This window comes from Piliocolobus tephrosceles, chromosome 8, assembly GCF_002776525.5.
Source record: "Piliocolobus tephrosceles isolate RC106 chromosome 8, ASM277652v3, whole genome shotgun sequence".
Lineage (NCBI taxonomy): Eukaryota > Metazoa > Chordata > Mammalia > Primates > Cercopithecidae > Piliocolobus > Piliocolobus tephrosceles.
This window is the reverse complement of record NC_045441.1, coordinates 12,060,913-12,080,093: the sequence shown is the minus strand read 5'-3', so window position 1 is coordinate 12,080,093 and position 19,181 is coordinate 12,060,913. Positions and strand designations below refer to the sequence as shown.

At 52.3% G+C, this 19,181-nt stretch overlaps 1 protein-coding gene across 4 annotated transcripts; it reads left to right on the top strand.

Moving 5' to 3' along the window:
- The first annotated feature begins 331 nt into the window (after positions 1 to 331).
- Positions 332 to 8,569, top strand: RHBDD2 (rhomboid domain containing 2). Of its 4 annotated transcripts, none has more exons than XM_023218705.2 (5): positions 374 to 641; positions 2,716 to 2,837; positions 3,209 to 3,616; positions 5,082 to 5,232; positions 7,639 to 8,569. In XM_023218705.2, exons 3-5 carry the CDS (start codon positions 3,454 to 3,456, stop codon positions 7,994 to 7,996), a joined length of 672 nt encoding a protein of 223 aa, XP_023074473.1. In that variant the 5' UTR covers positions 374 to 641; positions 2,716 to 2,837; positions 3,209 to 3,453; the 3' UTR covers positions 7,997 to 8,569. The 4 variants fall into 4 exon arrangements, with proteins under 4 accessions (XP_023074476.1, XP_023074473.1, XP_023074474.1 ...); XM_023218706.2 differs by having other exon boundaries at positions 2,716 to 2,841; positions 7,639 to 8,564; XM_023218708.2 differs by lacking the exon at positions 2,716 to 2,837 and having other exon boundaries at positions 332 to 641.
- The last annotated feature ends 10,612 nt before the right edge of the window (positions 8,570 to 19,181 follow it).

Sequence of the window (19,181 nt, the reverse complement as noted above, 5' to 3'; positions counted from 1 at the left end):
ACAGGGTCTGCCTGATTCTAGGACAGACGATGGGCACCTATCATAGCTGACAGGCAGAGCTAGGAGCAAGCACGTAGGAGAGCAAGGTGACCTAGTGAAGAACGCTGAGTGTGCTGCAAGCTTTCTTTATTTTTGTTTCCCCCCCTCCCTTCTTCCCTGATTAATTTCATAAAGTTTATAGGCTCAGTTTCAGTACTGGCGCGGGTAGGATGGAATCAAACATGGTGCTGGAACATTCCTGCCCGGAAGTGGCCCCGACCTCCCCCACCTCCCGGCCTCCCACGCGCGGGGGCGGGCTGATCGGCGAGACCGGATTGGGCAACTTGGCGTGGGGCGGGGCCACGGGGAGGTGTGGCTTCCGGCCGGCTCCTCCGCTGTTGCCAAGGGAAACTGCCGCGAGGAGGCGGAAGGAGCAGAGGACCGGCTGCCGGCGTCGAGGCGGAGCGCGGGAAGGACGGCGGCCATGGCGGCCTCGGGGCCCGGGTGTCGCAGCTGGTGCTTGTGTCCCGAGGTGCCATCCGCCACCTTCTTCACTGCGCTGCTCTCGCTGCTGGTTTCCGGGCCTCGTCTGTTCCTGCTGCAGCCGCCCCTGGCGCCCTCGGGACTCACGCTGAAGTCCGAGGCCCTGCGCAACTGGCAAGGTGAGCAGGGGCGGGCCGGGATCGCGTGGCGGGCCCTTGTCCTCCGACTTTGCCGGTCCCTGGGCTCCAGCCTCCAGGACTCACCCCTTCAGGCCTCACCGCCAGTCTCCCCCTGTCTCGCGCCGCATCACCATGCCCGCCCCCCGGAGGACCGACCTCCAGCACCGTCTCTTGCTCTCCATGTTCCACACCTTTGTCTGCAGACCTCATCTTCGTCATCACTGTAATCCCTTCCCTACCCGAATTTGTTCCCTTCCCTGTCGCCACCAGACTGGTCTAGGCCCCAGATCCATTCGCTAGCAAACCCATGCTCGCTCTCCAAGGGTAAAGATTTTTCTTCTCCCCCTCCTGTTTCACATACACACCTACGTCTGCTTTAGGCCTAAGCCCCACCGAAAAACATTTTCTCTCACCTACATCACGACAGTTGAACTTTATCCACAAACCCCTATAAGCCCTATAAACGTCCTGCCCTCTTGAGATTTGGAATTTCTTGTGCTTTTTCATTTGTATCTTAATCTTGACTGTCATTCCCAGCTCATAGGGGTACCAGGGTGTCTTCTGCCTTTGGAGAGAAGTGTTTGTTTTTCTCTAGGGAGAGACATTTTGCAGACCAATTAAGTATAAACATCCATTCCTAAAAGACATTCCTAGTCTCCGTGTCTTCCTCAGGAACACAGGAAATTTGTGTATCTCCTGCTGTTTTGCAAAGCACACACGCTCATATGTATTAATTTCATTTAACCCTCACAAAGATCTCATGACGTAGGACCTAGATAAGATTGAGATTTCATGCAGAGAATGGCAGAGCTGTTGCGTCGCACAACTGAGATAGGAATCTAGATTTTTGTTTTTATTCTGTGATGTTTTGGAACTAGAGCCTTCGGGTAGATAATCTCCGAATCATGTAGAGTTGCTTCTAGAATCTTTTCATGTTTATACTGGGAATTTCAGTTTTGGAAATATTCAACAAATAATGAAGTACTCTTCAGATAATGAAGCCTCTGGAGATGGCCAGACTGAGGTATATGGTTCCATAGCCTGCTTCCCTACACAAATCTAAAACTGTTCGCCCCACCCTAAACAGCACCACCTCACGGACAGAAGCAAAATGCCAACCCTAACCTTAACCTCCCACTTTCTGGAGTTCACTACTTCCCTGGGTGTGAGTTTTGTGGATATGTGATCATTAGAGACGTAAGGGACATTTAAAGGCCTCAATCTAATTCTGTTACTTTACAGTGAGGAAACTGATGCCTAGAGGACCTGTGACATGATTAAACTCAGCCAGCCTGGATGTAATAGAGCCGAGATTCCACTCCAAGTCTTTAGACTCCCAAGTCCAGTACTACTGTCAGTTCTTTGGTCTCCCTCCTTGAGTTTAGTCGTGTTTTGGCCTGCAGGGACGTAGAAGTACTTAGAGATAACCACTTCTAAAATTTTTTTAGAGATAGGGTATTTCTCTGTTACCCAGGCTGGAGTACAGAGATGCAATCATAGCTTACTGCAGCTTTCAACTCCTGGACTCAAACGAGCCTCCTGCCTCTGCCTCCCAAGTAGCTGGGACTACAAGTACACATCACCACACCTGACTCATTTTTGAAGTGTTTTTTTAAAGACAGGGGTTTCACTGTGTTACCCAGGCTGGTCTTGGACTCCTGGGCTCAAGTGATCCTTCCACCTAAGCCTCCCAAAATGCTGGGATTACAGGTGTGAGCCACCATGCCTGGCGATAAGTGCTTTTAGACAAATAAAAGTAGGCCAGGAATGATGGTTCATACCTGTAGTTTCAGCACTTTGAGAAGTCAAGGCAGGAGGATCACTTGAGGCCAGGAGTTCAAGGCTAGCCTGGGCAACATAGCAAGATCTCATCTCTACAAATAGAAATTTTAGAAAAGGAAAAAAGAGGATTCTTTGATGTCTTATTACATATAAAGTATCAGTCTAACTGTAAGATCGGATAAGCGCTTTCCAGGGAGACTTCTAATTTCTATAATCTTTATTGTTAATGATAGTGTTATAATTCTTACAGCTGCAAAATAATTCATGGTCCCTTTTTTCTTCCTCTGAACAGCCACTATGGAAGGAGGGGTCAGGATTACAGCAGAGGAGACTGGCATACAGAGTGTTAAGTGACACCCACTCAATCCACCCTGAAGCTGTTACACTTAATTAACCCTCAGACTGCCCAGTGAGGTAGGTCAGTATGAAAACCTAAAAAAGGATTATAAAGCACTTTACAAATTCAGAGACTGCCCTCTACCGAAAAGTATTATTTTTTCCCTCTGGAAGTCAGTTACCACTAAGAGTTGCTCCAGGCCTGGGGAAGTGTAGGAATTAGATATTCCTGCCTCTCCTTTGAGGCTGTGGGTCCTTCATTGTTGAACGCACTGCTTGTATTGCCTCCTGCTATGACTCGCTGGCTCTCACTTCTCTGTCACTCGCTGTGACTCGCTGGCTCTCACTTCTCTTAGGAAAGGCTCTTTGCCTTTCCTAAGCGGCTTATAACCTGGCTTCCCTCCTGGGAGCAACCCACCGCCAGGCCTCTAACCCGGCTCCCTCTGCAGTTTACAGGCTGGTAACCTACATCTTTGTCTACGAGAATCCCATCTCCCTGCTCTGTGGCGCTATCATCATCTGGCGCTTTGCTGGCAATTTCGAGAGAACCGTGGGCACCGTCCGCCACTGCTTCTTCACCGTGATCTTCGCCATCTTCTCTGCTATCATCTTCCTGTCATTCGAGGCTGTGTCATCACTGTCGAAGCTGGGTGAAGTGGAGGATGCCAGAGGTTTCACCCCAGTGGCCTTTGCCATGCTAGGAGTCACCACCGTCCGTTCTCGGATGAGGCGGGCCCTGGTGTTTGGCATGGTTGTGCCCTCAGTCCTGGTTCCATGGCTGCTCCTGGGCGCCTCGTGGCTCATTCCCCAGACCTCTTTCCTCAGTAATGTCTGTGGGCTGTCCATCGGGCTGGCCTGTATCCTTCCTAGCAGAGAGCTGTGGAACAATGCATGTCAAAGGGTGAACCAGGCTAGAGGGTCTGGGGTGTCAAGTAGGTAAGAGTTAGGTTTATTTTTTATTTTTTGAAACAGAGTCTCTGTCACCCAGGCTGGAGTACAGTGGCATGATCTCAACTCATTGCAACCTCTGACTCCTGGGTCAAGCAAATCCTCCTGCCTCAGCCCTCCGAGTAGCTGGGGCTACGGGTGTGCACCACCACACCCAGCTAATTTTTATATTTTGTTTTTAGTGGAGACAGTGTTTCACCATGTTGCCCAGGCTGGTCTCAAACTCCTGGCCTCAGGTGATCTACCTGCCTTGGCCTCCCAGAGTGCTGGCATTACAGGTGTAAGCCACCGTGGTCGACTCATATCTGATCATAATTAGTTTTTTACTTTTTTTTATATCTGATAATTTTTTATTTTATGCTAGACACTGAATGCTGTATTAGGGGCTCTAGATTTTGTTGTTTTCCATTAAAAAATGTTGACTTTTGTTCTGATAGGCAGTTAACTTACTTGAAGATTAGCTTGAAACTTGAGTTTTGTTTCTAAGCTCTTTTTGGGAGAGTCTAACATAGCCTTTATTCAAAGGCTGAATCTTTGTGGCTGCCTAATCAGTGGTGGGTGTCTTAGGTCAGCCAACCAGGATGCCACCAAGTCGCTGGAGATGGTGATAGGGTATGGAGGAAGCACAGCCAGAGAGGCCCACATGAAGCTCACATGGTTGCACTGAGGCAGGTGCCCTCTATTTGGGATAAAAGGACAAGAAGTGTTAGTCCCTCAGGAGGATATTGGGACAGCCTCCTGCCTCATCCTGCTACACCAACAGAGGCATGTGCTGGCTTCTGACTGACTGCAGTGGCTAGAAGGGTGCAAGTGATGGCACGGGTGGGTGTAGGAGAAGGGACAGCATTAATACCCCCCCCTGCTGCTGGGCGCATTCATTCCCGGTGAATTCTACAGTGAATAGAAAACTTTGGCTCTGGACTGGGCGCAGTGGCTCACGCCTGTAATGCTAGCACTTTGGGAGGCCGAGGCAGGCAGATCACGAGGTCAGGAGTTTGAGACAAGCCTGGCCAATATGGTGAACACCGTCTCTACTAAAAATACGAAAATTAGCTGGGTGTGGTGGCAGGCACCTGTAGTCCCAGCTACTCAGGAGGCTGAGGCAGGAGAATGGCATGAACCTGGGAGGTGGAGCTTGCAGTGAGCTGAGATCCGGCCACTGCACTCCAGCCTGGGCAACAGAGCGAGACTCATCTCAAAAAAAAAAAAGCGAAGACACCTTTGGCTCTGGGTTTTCGCAAACTCTAGCCAGAGTGTGTGATGTGCTAAGCATGAAGGCTTCTGTAGAGTGAGTGGGAACCTGTATTCTCCCTGGGGAGTGTTCGGCTCTCCTCCCTTTGCTGCCTCAGGTTTCACTTAACACGCCAACCTCAGATGGCCTCACGTACTGCTATTCCATCGACCTCTCAGAGCGAGTGGCGCTGAAGCTCGACCAGACTTTCCCCTTCAGCCTGATGAGGAGGATATCCATGTTCAAGTACGTCTCAGGGTCTTCAGCCGAAAGGAGGGCAGCCCAGAGCCGGAAGTAAGTGACCGAACTCTTAAGTGCTGTTAAATATATATATTTTTTTTAATTTATTGTTACTGTTATTTTTTGAGACGTAATCTTGCTCTGTCACCTGGGCTGAAGTGCAGTGGCATAGTCAGCTCACTGCAACCTCCACCTCCCAGGTTCAAGTGATTCTTCTGCCTCAGCCTCCTGAGTGTCTGGGATTACAGGTGCCCGCTACTACGTCCAGCTAATTTTTTGTATTTTTAGTAGAGATGGGGTTTCACCATGTTGGCCAGGCTGGTCTCGAACTCCTGACCTTGTGATTCACCTACCTCGGCCTCCCAGAGTGCTGGGATTACAGTTGTGAGCCACTGCCCCCGGCCAAATGCTGTTAAATCTTACTGTGTTTTTTTGTTCTTTTTTTTTTTTTTTTCGAACACAGGGTCTTGCCCTGTTGCCCAGGCTGGATTGCAGTGGTATGATCATAGCCCACTACAGCCTCACACTTGTGGGCTCAAGTGATCCTCCCACCTCAGCCTCCCAAGTAACTGAGACTACAGGCACACGCCACCATGCCTGGCTAACTTAAATTTTTTTGTAGGGACGGGGTCTTGCTATGCTACCCAGGCTGGTCTCAAACTCCTGGTCTCAAGCATTCCTTGCTTGATTTCTCAAAGTACTGGGATTAAGGTGTGAGCCACTGAGCCTGGCCTAACCTTATTGTTAAAGCAACTCCAGGGCATGTAGAGGGTGTGGCTGGTTTATTGCCCCGAGTGATAAAGAAATGAGGTGCAGCAGATTGGAAAATCATGCACAGATGTCTTCTGAGCATTCTGGATTCTGCACAGCTGCTCCTGAAGTAGCGACAGCAGGAAAGGGAAGGCGTTTGAGGACACTTAACTTGGATCCTGAGTGACTTATAGACAGGCTGAGCAGGAGGGCCCCTATCTAATTGACATACCCGCTGCAGGTCAGCCTGGACTGTGACACACAGTAGCCTTAATAAGAAGTGCAGACAGGGCTGGGTGCAGTGGCTCACACCTATAGTCCCAACATTTGGGGAGGCTGAAGTGGGCAGATCTTATGAGGTCAGGAATTTGAGATGAGCCTGGCTATCAAGAAGGGCCATCTGTAAGGATGTCCCCTGCTTAGGAGGCCACCTCCCTCCCTCCCCACTGTTCCCAGTGCCTCCTGCCTCTGAGTTCTCCACTGGTTTCTGTCCATACCGAGACCTCACAGTGTAGGATTTTTTCTTTCCTTCAGTGGTCCTTCCCCAAAAAAAGGAGCTTGCTGGGAAAGGTGTGTTCATCCATTTTGTATTGCTATAAAGAAATACCTAGGCCAGGTGCGGTGGCTCACGCCTGTAATCCCAGCACTCTGGGAGGCCGAGGCAGGCGGGTCATGAGGTCAGGAGATCGAGACCATCCTGGCTAACACAGTGAAACCCCGTCTCTACTAAAAAATACAAAAAATTAGCTGGGCGTAGTGGCGGGCGCCTGTGGTCCCAGCTACTTGGGAGGCTGAGGCAGGAGAATGCTGTGAACCCAGGAGGCAGAGCTTGCAGTGAGCTGAGATCATGCCACTGCACTCCAGCACTCCAGCCTGGGAGACAGAGCAAGTCTCAGTCTCAAAAAAAAAAAAAGAAAAAAAGAAAAAAAGAAATACCTGAGCCTGGGTCATTTATAAGAAAAGAGGTTTATTTGGCTCACGGTTCCATAGGCTACACTAGAAGCATGGTGCCTGCATCTGCTTCAGTTGGGGCCTCGGGCAGCTTCCAATCATAGGGGAGGGGGAGGCGGTTTCACTCTTGTTGTCCAGGCTGGCGTGCAGTGGTTGTGATCTTGGCTCACCACAACCTCCGCCTCCCGGGTTCAAGCGATTCTCCTGCCTCAGCCTCCCGAGTAGCTGGGATTACAGGCATGTGCCACCACGCCTGGCTAGTTTTGTATTCTTAGTAGAGACAGGGTTTCTCCATGTTGGTCAGGCTGGTCTCGAACTCCTGACCTCAGGTGATCCACCCGCCTCGGCCTCCCAAAGTGCTGAGATTGCAGGTGTGAGCCACTGCGCCCAACCTGAATCCCTTTGGGCAGGATTGTCGAGCCAGCCACATAGGCACTGGCAGCTGTGACCTAGTCCTGACGCTCCATCTGGTCTGGAAGCTGCTGTGAGCAGGTCATCCCTATGGTGGTCTCAGTGGCAGACCTAGTGCCCTTTCATACAACTCCCTTGCTGTAGGACTGTGACTGGTCCCGCCCTCTCTGGGCCTCTGTGGTCTGACTGGTTGAGGTTAACCTTTCTCCCAGTTGGTACTTAGAGCAAGTCACAGAAAACATACAAGGCATGTTGTACTAGAAAGCAGGGTCAACCTCAAGCACAACAAGATGCCGTGACCTTGGTGTGACTCGCAGAATGACCATTTTCTCTCTCATTCCATTCCAGGCTGAACCCGGTGCCCGGCTCCTACCCCACACAGAGCTGCCACCCTCATCTGTCCCCAAGCCACCCTGTGTCTCAGACACAGCACGCTAGTGGTCAGAAGCTGGCCTCCTGGCCCTCCTGCACCCCCGGGCACATGCCCACCTTGCCTCCGTACCAGCCTGCCTCTGGCCTGTGCTATGTGCAGAACCACTTTGGTCCAAACCCCACCTCCTCCAGTGTCTACCCAGCTTCTGCAGGCACCTCCCTGGGTGTCCAGCCCCCTACCCCTGTGAACAACCCTGGCACGGTGTATTCTGGGGCCTTGGGCACTCCGGGGGCTGCAGGCTCCAAGGAGTCCTCCAGGGTCCCCATGCCCTGAGAGAATTGCTAGGGAAGTCATCTCACTTGGCCTTCTGAAGGTCCTCCTCAAGATTCTCCCGACAGAAGTATTTATTGACCACCTCTATGTGCCAGGCTCTGTGTTGGGTACTTTGATCAGTGTCCCTGTTTCAGTCTCATCTGCAGTCACGGCAGCCCTGTGGAGTACAGTGTACTGGCCCAACTTACAGGTGCAGAAAGCGAGACGTCTGTCATCACAAAGTCACGTGGCTCTTTAGTGACACAGACAAGACTCCTCGCCAAGGAACTCGTGGCAGAAGAGGGCAGCGGTTGGCAGTGGCTGCCGATGTCTGTCCCCAGCCCCACCGTTCTTCCCTGTGGCTGTGCCGTGCTCGTGGTTACAGTGTCCTTGTGTCCGTGCGTCTGCCCTTCAGGAGCTCACAGCTGGTGTGCTTGGCGGTCCCAGGCCTGTGTAGTGTCTCTCCCCTGCCGCAGTCGCCCCCACCCTGATTCCTCTCCCCAGAAGCGGTGGGACGGGCCCCCGTGAACTGCAGCAGCATGCTGAGGGGTCCCTGTTGTCTGCCTTTGTATAAAGAAACAGCCCCTGACCTGCCGTGCTGGCATGTGTTTCCTTTGTGGTCTGGCTGGGGAAGAGAGAGTGCACTGAGATCTGGGCCGTGGCCATGTGTGGTGCAGCAGCAGAGAGGAGAGATGCGCCAGGGTCAGGTCGGGCAGGTGACCAGGGCTCAGTAGATCAGGAGAGGGGTGGTCTCGTGGGGAGTGGGCAACTGTGAGATGGTTACCAGCAGGAGCCACTACTGCCCTGAGGGAGAGGGAGTGTTGCCGGAGCCCGGAAGCTGGGACTACAATTAGGAGGGCTGCTGGCAGGGCTGTGCCAAGGACATAGGCACTGCTGGCAGTGTCCCCCGAAGCAAGACGGAGGGGAGAAGACCCCGGCTTTACCACCAGTGTCTCCTGTTAGCCATGTTGACCAGGAACTGGGACTGAGGGGTGGGGGGTTCTTTGTGAGACAGTGCAGGGCACTGATGAGGAGTGTGGCTGAGCTGTCACTCACCTAGCCAGCCCTTGAGGACAGCTGAGGCTCCTCACAGCAGGCTGTGTCGAGAAGGCATGCCAGCTGCCTGGTGTTTTGTGGACCCAGTAACACGTGGCCTTCGTTGATCCCAGGAGCTGGATGGTCCGTTCTAGACTGGCTTTCTGATAGGTCCTAGGTCTTTGGACATGTATAAGACAGAACCCCAAGCCCATCCAGCCTGGTGAGGGTGGGGCCGTGACCGGCCCACACCTGGGGGCACCTCGGAACTGAGCAAGAAGGGGGCCTGCGCTGGGACGAGGGGGTGTGCCACTGTCCCTGGTCCTGGTTTTTAGATCTTTGTTCCCTGGGACTTTTCCCTGGTCTGGCCACGATGCACAATGCAGCCTGGAGCCAGCCCGCAGCGGGGCCCTTTCTCACCCTTGTGCGTTTTGGAAGCCCTGAAGGCCATCCCAACCCCTTCCCCCATTTGCCTGTCAAATCATCCGCTATGTCTGGAAACCATTCACTGATTCTGTGCCAAGCGGGAGGCTGGGGCCAGAGCTCCTCGATGACAATAAGCCACATGTGCGCAGGGAGCCCCTACCACGGGGCCTGGCACTCAATAAATATGAGTGGAACGAACGGATGAATAGGTGATGCCCGCCCTGGGAGAGCTCAGTGGAGCAGGAGAAATGGAAAATAAATAATAATCACTCAGGCTGGGCACAGTGGCTCACGCCTGTCATCCCAGCACTTTGGGAGGTCCAGGAGGGCGGATCGCTTGAGGTCAGGAGTTCAAGACCAGCCTGGCCAACATGGTGAAACCCCATCTCTACTAAAAATACAAAAATTGGCCTGGCACAGTGGCTCATGCCTGTAATCCCAGCACTTTGGGATGCTGAAGTGGGTGGATCACAAGGTCAGGCGCTCAAGACCAGCCTGAGATGGTGAAACCCCGTCTCTACTTAAAAAACTTAGCCAGGTGTGATGGCAGGTGTCTGTAATCCCAGCTACCCAGGAGGCTGAGGCATAGAATTGCTTGAACCGGGGAAGCAAAGGTTGCAGTGAGCCAAGATCACGCCACTGCACTCCAGCCTGAGTGACAAGAGACTCCATCTTAAAAAAAAAAAAGCATGGTGGCACATGCCTGGAGTCCCAGCTACTCGGGAAGCCAAGGCAAGAGAATTGCTTGAACCCAGAAGGCAGAGGTTGCAGCAAGCTGAGATCGCACCACTGCACTCCAGCCCGGGTGACAGAGCAGGACTCCATCTCAAAAAAAAACATTGTCATTCAGTGCCTTGCAAAGCTGTGATGGGGCGAAGCAGCGCTTCAGGGCCACAGAGGAGGCCCCCAGCCCAGCGTGGCCTGGCAAGCTGGGATCAGCTGGATCCTGAGGACCGACCCTTCTGTGGAAAGAGAGGGGGGCTGCAGAGGGAGGGTGAGAGGGCACAAACCATGTCCTCTGGCTGTTAGGAGGATGGAGAGCACAGCTCATTGAGCCTAAGTGAAAGCATGACTCACTGCATGCCAGAAACCCTTCCCCTCCCATCCCCAGACAGGGCAGGACCCACAGCGGCCAGAGAAGCTTCCAGACGTAATCAGGGTCCCTGCTCAGTCAGAGGGCAGCAGAGAAGCAGAATCATGCCCTGCTCGCTCTACAAACCTCGGGTAGGCTCTGCTCCTCAGCGCGGAAATCAGAGGAAAGGCTTGTCCTTATATTCTAAGGCAGTGGTCCCCACCTTTTTTGGTATCGGGGACCGGTTTTGTGGAAGACAATTTTTCCAGACAGGGATGGCGATGCTTTCAGGATGATTCAAGCGCATTCCATTTATTGTGCACTTTATTATTACATTGTTAATACACAATGAAATAATCATACAACTCACCATCATGCAGAATCAGTGGGAGCCCTGAGCTTGTTTTCCTGCAACTAGAGAGTCCCATCTGGGGGTGATGGGAGACCATGACAAGTAGACCGGTGCCAGTTGATGGCCCCTGGGGTTGGGGACCCCTGCTCTAGGGAACTGAGTACCGTGTAGGAAAGTCAATTTGCAGGTGATTACAAGGCAAGATAAGGGCTGTGGGAGCTGTGGGTCAAGCTGTGTCATTCCTTCATATGCCCGTTTGTTTACTGAATCATTCATTTAAAGAACACGCCGGGCGCCGTGGCTCACACCTGCAGTCCCAGCACTTTGGGAGATTGAGGCGGCCAGATCACTTGAGGTCAGGAGTTCAAGACCAGTTTGGCCAACATGGTGAAAAATCATCTGTACTTAAAGAAAAAAAAAATACAAAAATTAGCCGGGCGTGGTGGTGGGCGCCTCTTGTCCCAGCTACTCACAAGGCTGAGGTGGGAGAATCACTCGAATCCGGGAAGCGGAGGTTGCAGTGAGCTGAGATCGCACCACTGCACTCCAGCCTGGGCAACAGAGTGAGACTCCATCACAAAAAAAAAAAGAGCAGCAACTGTACATCCAGTGGTCAAGGATGGCCTTCCTGGGAAGGTGACATTTCTGCTGAGACCTGAAGGAATCTAAGAAGCAGGTGAAGAGCTTCCGGGTGGACAGGGAGAACAGAGAACCAGGAGGGAATGGGCCAAGCACGTCCACCCAACATGACATACTGGCTGCAGGAGTATGGCACGGGTGATGCAAACAGCAGGTGCTCTATAAATGTTTGTTGCCCTGGACATCTGCACAAGGACAGCGTGGGCTTGGGAGGCCCCACCCACGCTCATCGCTGTGCGCCCTGATGACCAGTCTGCCTGGCCTATTGGAGAACTCATGGCCAAAAGCCACAGATCCCGGGAGCCTGAGTCCTGGTCACTCCCTCCCTCACCCTTTCACACATTTTCATTCATTCGCTCACTCATTCATTCTCTCATCAAATAATTACTGAGCATGTATTACATTCTGGCCTTATCCCAGGGGCTGGGGACACAGAGATAACTAAGACCTGGTCCCAGTACTGTCTTTAAGGGAAACAGAAACCCACAGTAATGCCAGGAGGCAACAGTTCTGGGAGAAGCAGCCAGTCCTGTAGGACCCAGGCAAGGTCTCTGCTGGCCTCAAGAGCTGGCCAGACCTATGGAACATAGAAAAAGATGTTACAGGCTGGGCATGGTGGCTCACGACTGTAACCCCAGCCCTTTGGGAGGCCGAGGCGGTTGGATCACAAGGTCAGGAGTTCAAGACCAGCCTGGCCAACATGGCGAAACCCTGTCTCTACTCAAAATACAAAAATTAGCTGGGTGTGGTGGTGAACACCTGTGATCCCAGCTACTCAGGAGGCTGAGGCGGGATAATTGCTTGAACACAAGAGGTTGTAGTGAGCCGAGATCGTGCAACTGCACTCCAGCCTGGGTGACAGAGAAATACTGTCTCGGAAAAAAAAAAGAAAGAAAAAGAAAACAAAAAGACGTTCCAGGGGAAGAAGGCGGTGTGTGCCAAAAACAGCTGTGTCCCACCTGTTAGGACAAGAAAGTGGGGTGTGGGAGGTTACAGAGGGCTGGCTCAGAGAGAAGAATGTGGAGAGGTCACCTGGCTGGGGTGGGAAGGGCTTGGAAGGCCAACCTGAGGGTTTCGACTTGATGCTGTGGGTGGTAGTGGCCACGATAAAGTTTCTCTGATCATTTTACTGTGCACAGAACTGGGGCCAGGGAGTCTAAGCCCAGTGCCTGAGCCCCAGGCCTCTCCCCGGGGGACTGGCTCTTTCATGTGGCTGGCATCTCAGTGGAAAGGTGAGCTGCGCTTTCTCAGTGCCATGTGACAGGCCCACTCCTCCTCTCTACGCCTGGCCAGGGTGCATTCCTGTGGTTGGCAGGGAAGGGAATTTAAAACCCTTGAGGCTCCTGTGAGTCCTTTGTTGCTCCCAGGTGTGGTCCATAAATTGTTCCCTTACAGGGCTGCAGGTGCACAGCCCTACCTACCAATAGAGGTGGGGGAGGACAGAGCCAGACTCCCCACTGAAAGGAGGGAGCCCAGATGTTCCACGACCTGAGTGCCCCACACTCTTCCCCTCTCTGCCCTCCCAAGGAAGCCAGCAAAGAGAAGGAGGTTTGCCTCTCACCACAACCTCCACCTCCCAGGTTCAAGCTATTCTCCTGCCTCAGCCACTGAGTACCTGGGATTACAGGCATGCACCAACATGCCCGGCTGATTTAGGCCAGGTGTGGTGGCTCACACCTGTTATCCCAGCACTTTAGGAGGCCGAGTTTGGCGGGTCACTTGAGATCAGGAGTTGGAGACCTGCGCCTGGCCAAGATGGCAAAACCCCGTCTCTACCAAACAATACAAAAAAATTAGCCGGGTGTAGTGGCAGGCGCCTATAGACCCAGCTACTCGGGAGGCTGAGGTGGGAGAATAGTTTGATCCCTGGAGGCAGAGGTTGCCGTGGACCAAGATCGTGACACTGCACTCCAGCCTGGGTGACAGAGAAAGACTCTCTCAAAAACAAAAGGTAGCGGGGAAGGTCTTGGGGAAAGGCCCAGAGGTCCAGGACAGGACAGGGAGAGCTGGAAAGATGAGCTAGAAAGATGGGTGGGTGAAGCTCCCTCTGCAGACAAACCTTGGCATAGGAAGTGTATGTGTGTGTGTGTGTACCTGTGTGTACGTGTGTGTGTTGGGGGTGCTACAGTCCTTGGGCCTGAGCAAAGGGGCCCCTGCCTGGTTCCTGTGCTGCTCAGGGCCAAGGGGACATATCAGCCTGAAACCCAGGCTCCTGGCTTCTGGAGCACACCCTGGGTCCTGGAATTCTCTGCTCTTAGGGCTCCTTGCCTGGCTCCAGGGGCTTTGTGGACCTCAACCCGAGTCCATCCTCCTGAGGACAAATCCCCCAGCAGCATCCCAGGCCGAGGGACCGCTGTTGGCAGAGGGTGTGCCCCGAGTGTGGCTCTGTGGGCCGGGACATCTAACGGGAGAGGGTGCAGGAGGCCCCGAATGGTGCAGGCTGAGCAACGGTGGGAAGAGAAGGGCAGCAAGTGGCCCATGGGACTGGGGAGTGGGGACAAGTGACACCACATCCCCAAGCATGGAACTCTGAGGACTAGGAATGTGACCTCGGCCTTCCAGTTTCTCATGAAATTATTATTATTATTATTATTATTTTGAGACAGAGTCTCGCTCTGTTGCCTAGGCTGGAATGCAGTGGTATGATCTCAGCTCACTGCAAGCTCCATGTCCTGGGTTCAAGCAACTCTCCTGCCTCAGTCTCCCGAGTAGCTGGGACTGCAGGCGCCCGCCACCATGCCTGGCCAATTATTGTTTGTTTGTTTTTGTTTTTTGTTTTTGTGAGACAGTCTTTCTCTGTTGCCCAGGCTGGAGTGCAGTGGCATGATCTTGGCCCACTGTAACCTCTGCCTTCCGGGTTCAAGCGATTCTCCTGCCTCAGCCTCCAAAGTAGCTGGGACTACAGGCATGTGCCACCACGCCCGGCTAATTTTTGTATTTTTAGTAGAGGCAGAGTTTCACTATATTGACCAGGCTGGGCTTGAACTCCTGACCTTGTGGTCTGCCTGCCTCAGCTTCCCAAAGTGCTGGGATTACAGGCGTGAGCCACTGTGCCTGACCTGGTTTTTGTATTTTTAGTAGAGAGGGGGTTTCAACATGTTGGCCAGGCTGGTCTTGAACTCCTGACCTCAAGTGATCTGCCCACCTCAGCCTTCCAAACTGCTGGGATTACAGGTGTGAGCCACCACACCCAGCCTTGTCATGAAATTAGAGTTGTCTGTTTAACAATGTGTTACAGGCTGGGCATGGTGGCCATCCTCAGAAGGTCACATCCTGAGGTCATCCTCAGAAGGTCACAGCCTAGATAGAGCCGCCTCCCCCGCCACCCCCTCAGGAGAGGTCCACATAGGGGCTTCTGCTGGCAGCTGTTTTGGAGGCCAGAGCGACTCTGTCAGCAGCAGGTGCTCTGTCAGCAGTTCCAACCTTTGCTCCCCAGACATCCAGTTGTGTTGAAGGCCCACTGTGTGGGGTCTACCCACAGCCTGGTTGCCATGTTGTGATTCAGGGATGCCGATAATCCCAGTGCTTTGTGAGGTGGAAGTGGGAAAATCTCTTGAGACCAGGAGTTTGAGAACAGCCTGCATGACACTGTGAGACCCCTGACTCTACAAAATAAAAAAAAAATATGAGATGGGGATCTCACTTTGTCACCCAGGCTGGAGTGACAGTGGCACAAACATGGCTCCCTGCAGCCTGGAATTCCCAGGCTCAAGCAATCTTCTCACCTCACCTGAGCCCCCCAAGTTGCTGAAACTACAGGTGCACACCACCACACCCGGCTAATTTTTGTAGAGCTTGGGTCTTTCTATATTGCCCAGGCTGGTCTTGAACTCCTGGGCTCAAGCAATTCTCCCACCTAGGCCTCCCAAAGTTCTGGCATTACAGGCATGAGCCACCACGCCCAGCAGAAACAAAAAAAAAAATTTTTTTTTTTTTTTTTTTTTTTTCTGAGTAGTCTTGCTCTGTAGCCCAGGCTGGAGTGCAGTGACGTGATAGATATCGACTTACTCAACCTCCACTTCTGGGTTCAAGTGATTCTCGTGCCTCAGCCTCCCAACTAGCTGGAATTACAGGTACGCACTACCACGCCTGACTAACTTTTTTTTTTGTATTTTTAGTAGAGATGGGGTTTCACAATATTGGCCAAGCTGGTCTCAAGCTCCTGACCTCAGGTGATCCACCCACCTTGGCCTCCCAAAGTGCTGGGATTACAGGTGTGAGCCACTATGCCTGGCCAAAATTTGTTGTTGTTGTTGTTGTTGAGACAGAGTCTTACTCTGTCACCCTGGCTGGAGTGCAGTGGTGCGATCTCAGTTCACTGTAACCTCTGCCTCCCGGGTTCAAGCGATTCTCCTGCCTCAGCCTCCTGAGTAGCTGGGAGTACAGGCGCGTGCCACCATGCTCAGGTAATTTTTGTATTTTTTAGTAGAAATGGGGTTTCACCATGTTGGCCAGGCCGGTCTTGAACTCCTGACCTCGTAATCTGCCTGCCTCGGCCTCCCAAAGTGCTGAGATTACAAGTGTAAGCCACCTCACCCAGCCCCCCAAATTTTTTAAATTAGCCAGGTGTGGTGGCATACGTGTAGTCCCAGCTACTAGGGAGGCTGAGGCAGGAGGATCACTTGAGCCCAGGAGGTTGAGGCTGCAGTGAGCTATGATCGCACCATTGCACTCCAGCCTGGGCAACAAGATGAGAACCTGTCTCAAAAAAAAAAAAAAAAAAAAAGGAGGTGGTGCTATTGTCCCGACAAACGCTTGGGATGACTTGGGGGCCCTTGCAGGCTTTCTGGCTGCAGAATGAGTAAGAGTGGGGTTGGTGAGAAGCCACACTGTGCACTGGGAACAGAAGCCAGTGCCAGGAGGCACTGGGGTGTACAGAGGCTTTGGGAACAATAGATCAGACGTTGCAGAGGGCAGTACTGAGACCGGGCCCTTTATGTCCCCTGGCAGGGACAAGCATGGAGACCTCCCCCAACCAGCTGTGGCTTGGATGAAATGACAGGTTAGTGTCTGCTCCACTCTGTCCCCGCTAACCCAGGGCATCTCCAATACCCGACAGAGCACCTGTCCTGCTCAGTAAGCTGTCGGTATCCGTCTGCCTTCCTTGATATCCTCCAAGTTCTTTTGAGGCTCTTTCTTTGCAGCCCACAGCCAGTGCTCTGTGAATGAACACGAGTTTGAAGCCAGGAAGCAGGGAATGGTCAGTTTCCTCCAGCACCAGCTAAGGAGGCTGCCTGCCGGGCTCCCTCCCCTCACCCGTGCATTTCACACATTTTCAAAGGATGGCACCAGGCCCTGGATTTCTGCCCTCAAGGACTCCTAGGCCTTGACACGAGTCCCAGGGAAGGAGAGGAAGCTGAGTCCTGTATTTTTGTTCACTAAATCTAGAACGTAGGACATGCGGGTGCTATCTGACCCAGGCTGGTCAAAATCACTGCAAATGCCAGGGCCACCTTTCATCCTGAACCTGCCTGCAGTGAAAGTCATCCTCAGAAGGTCACAACCTAGATAGAGCTGCCTCCCCCGCCACCCACCCTGCCCAGGAGCGTTCCACGTAGGGGCTTCTGCTGGCAGCTGTCTTGGAGGCCAGAGCGACTCTGTCAGCAGCAGGGGCTCTGTCAGTGGTTCCAACCTTTGCTCCCCAGACATCCAGTTGTGTTGAAGGCCCACTGTGTGGAGTCTATCCACAGCCTGGTTGCCATGTTGTGATTCAGGCCCCATCAGGGACAAACTGCATAGTCTTGAGCAAGTCAGTCTGCCTCTCTGAGCGTCAGTTTCCCCATCTGTAATTGGTTGCAACAGTGAAAAGCTTGCTTATGTGAAAATGCCCAATTAGTGTGCCTGTGGTCCCAGCTACTCAGGCGTGAGATGAGAGGATCACCTGAGCCCAGGAGGTAGAGACTGAAGTGAACCCAGATCGTGCCCCTGCACTCCAGCCTGGGCGACAGAGCAAGACCCTGTCTCAAAAAAAATAATAGGCCAGGAGCAGTGGCTCATGCCTGTAATCCCAGTACTTTGGGAGGCTGAGGGGAGCGGATCACTTGAGGTCAGGAGTTCGAGACCAGCCTGGCCAACATGGCAAAACCTCATCTCTACTAAAAATACAAACATTAGCTGGGCATCGTGGCGCACGCCTGTAATCCCAGCTACTTGAGAGGCTGAGCCAAAAGAGTCACTTGAACCTGGGAGGCAGAGGTTGCAGTGAGCCAAGATTGCACCACTGAACTCCAGCCTGGGTGACAGAGTGAGACTCTGCTCAAAAAAAAAAAAAAAAAATTAATAAATAAATAATAAAAATAGTAGGCTGGGCATGGTGGCTCACACCTATAATCCCTGCACTTTGGGAGGCCAAGGCCTGAGGTCAGGATTTCAAGAGCAGCCTGACCAATATGGTGAAACCTTGTCTCTACTAAAAATACAAAAATTAGCCGGGTATGGTGGTGTGTGCCTATAGTCCCAACTGCTGGGGAGGTTGAGACAGGAGAATTGCTTGAACCTGGGAGGCAGGGGTTGCAGTGAGCCAAGATCTTGCCACTGTACTCCAGCCTGGGCGACAGAGTGAGACTCTGTCTCAAAAATGAATGGATGAATAAATAAAATAAAATAATAAAATAAAATAGCCTGTAAGCAGTAAAGAGTGGTGGGCTGAATGACTGGTGAGCTCCACCCCCAGTGCTGCTGTAAATAAACCTCCCCTTATCCTAGAAAGGACAGTGAGGAGAATAAGATTTTGATGGTTCAGGTTCCTGTATTAGTTATCTATTGCTGGCTGGGCGCGGTGGCTCAAGCCTGTAATCCCAGCACTTTGGGAGGCCGAGACAGGCGGATCACGAGGTCAGGAGTTTGAGACCATCCTGGCTAACACGGTGAAACCCCGTCTCTACTAAAAAATACAAAAAACTAGCCGGGCGAGGTGGCGGGCGCCTGTAGTCCCAGCTACTCGGGAGGCTGAGGCAGGAGAATGGCGTAAACCCGGGAGGCGGAGCTTGCAGTGAGCTGAGATCCGGCCACTGCACTCCAGCCCGAGCGACAGAGCGAGACTCTGTCTCAAAAAGAAAAAAAAAAAAATCCAAAAAAAAAAAAAGTTATTTATTGCTTCATAAATTATTCCTAGATCCAGCAGTTAAAATGACTAAGTATATATATAATATAGTTATACATGTATAGTTATATATAATTATATATAGTGATAGCTAGCTAGCTGGATGGATGAATAGATAGTTTCTTTTTTGAGACAGGGTCTCTGTAGCCCAGGCCGAAGTGCAGAGGTGTCGTCATAGCTCACTGCAGCCTCTGACTCGCATGCTCAAGCAATCCTCCCACCTCCATCTCCCAAGTAGCTGGGACCACAGGTGTGCACAACGATGCCCAGCTAATTTTTTATTTTTTGAAGAGATAGGGCCTCACTGTGTTGCCCAGGCTGGTCTCGAACTCCTGGGCTCAAGCGATCTTCCCGCCTCAACCTCCCAATGTGCTGGGGTTACAGGTCTGAGCCACCACACCAGGCCTAGTCTTATTATTTGTATTTTAGAGATGAGAAAACCGAGGCTCAGAGGAGCCTCACTTGTTTGAGGCTTCAGGGTAAGTGGCAATTGTCAGGTCTGGCTGGCTCCAGAGGTCCCTGCTCTTCAGGCAGGGACCTAAGCCTTGTAAAAGAGGACTAAAGGGAGCTGGAGAAGTCA

Coding starts and splice junctions, on each gene's coding strand:
- RHBDD2 (XM_023218708.2), top strand. CDS start 464: ATGGCGGCCTCGGGGCCCGGGTGTCGCAGCTGGTGCTTGTGTCCCGAG. Junction 642..3,208: donor GGCCCTGCGCAACTGGCAAG/GTGAGCAGGGGC, acceptor CTCCCTCTGCAG/TTTACAGGCTGGTAACCTAC. Junction 3,617..5,081: donor GCTGTCCATCGGGCTGGCCT/GTATCCTTCCTA, acceptor CGCCAACCTCAG/ATGGCCTCACGTACTGCTAT.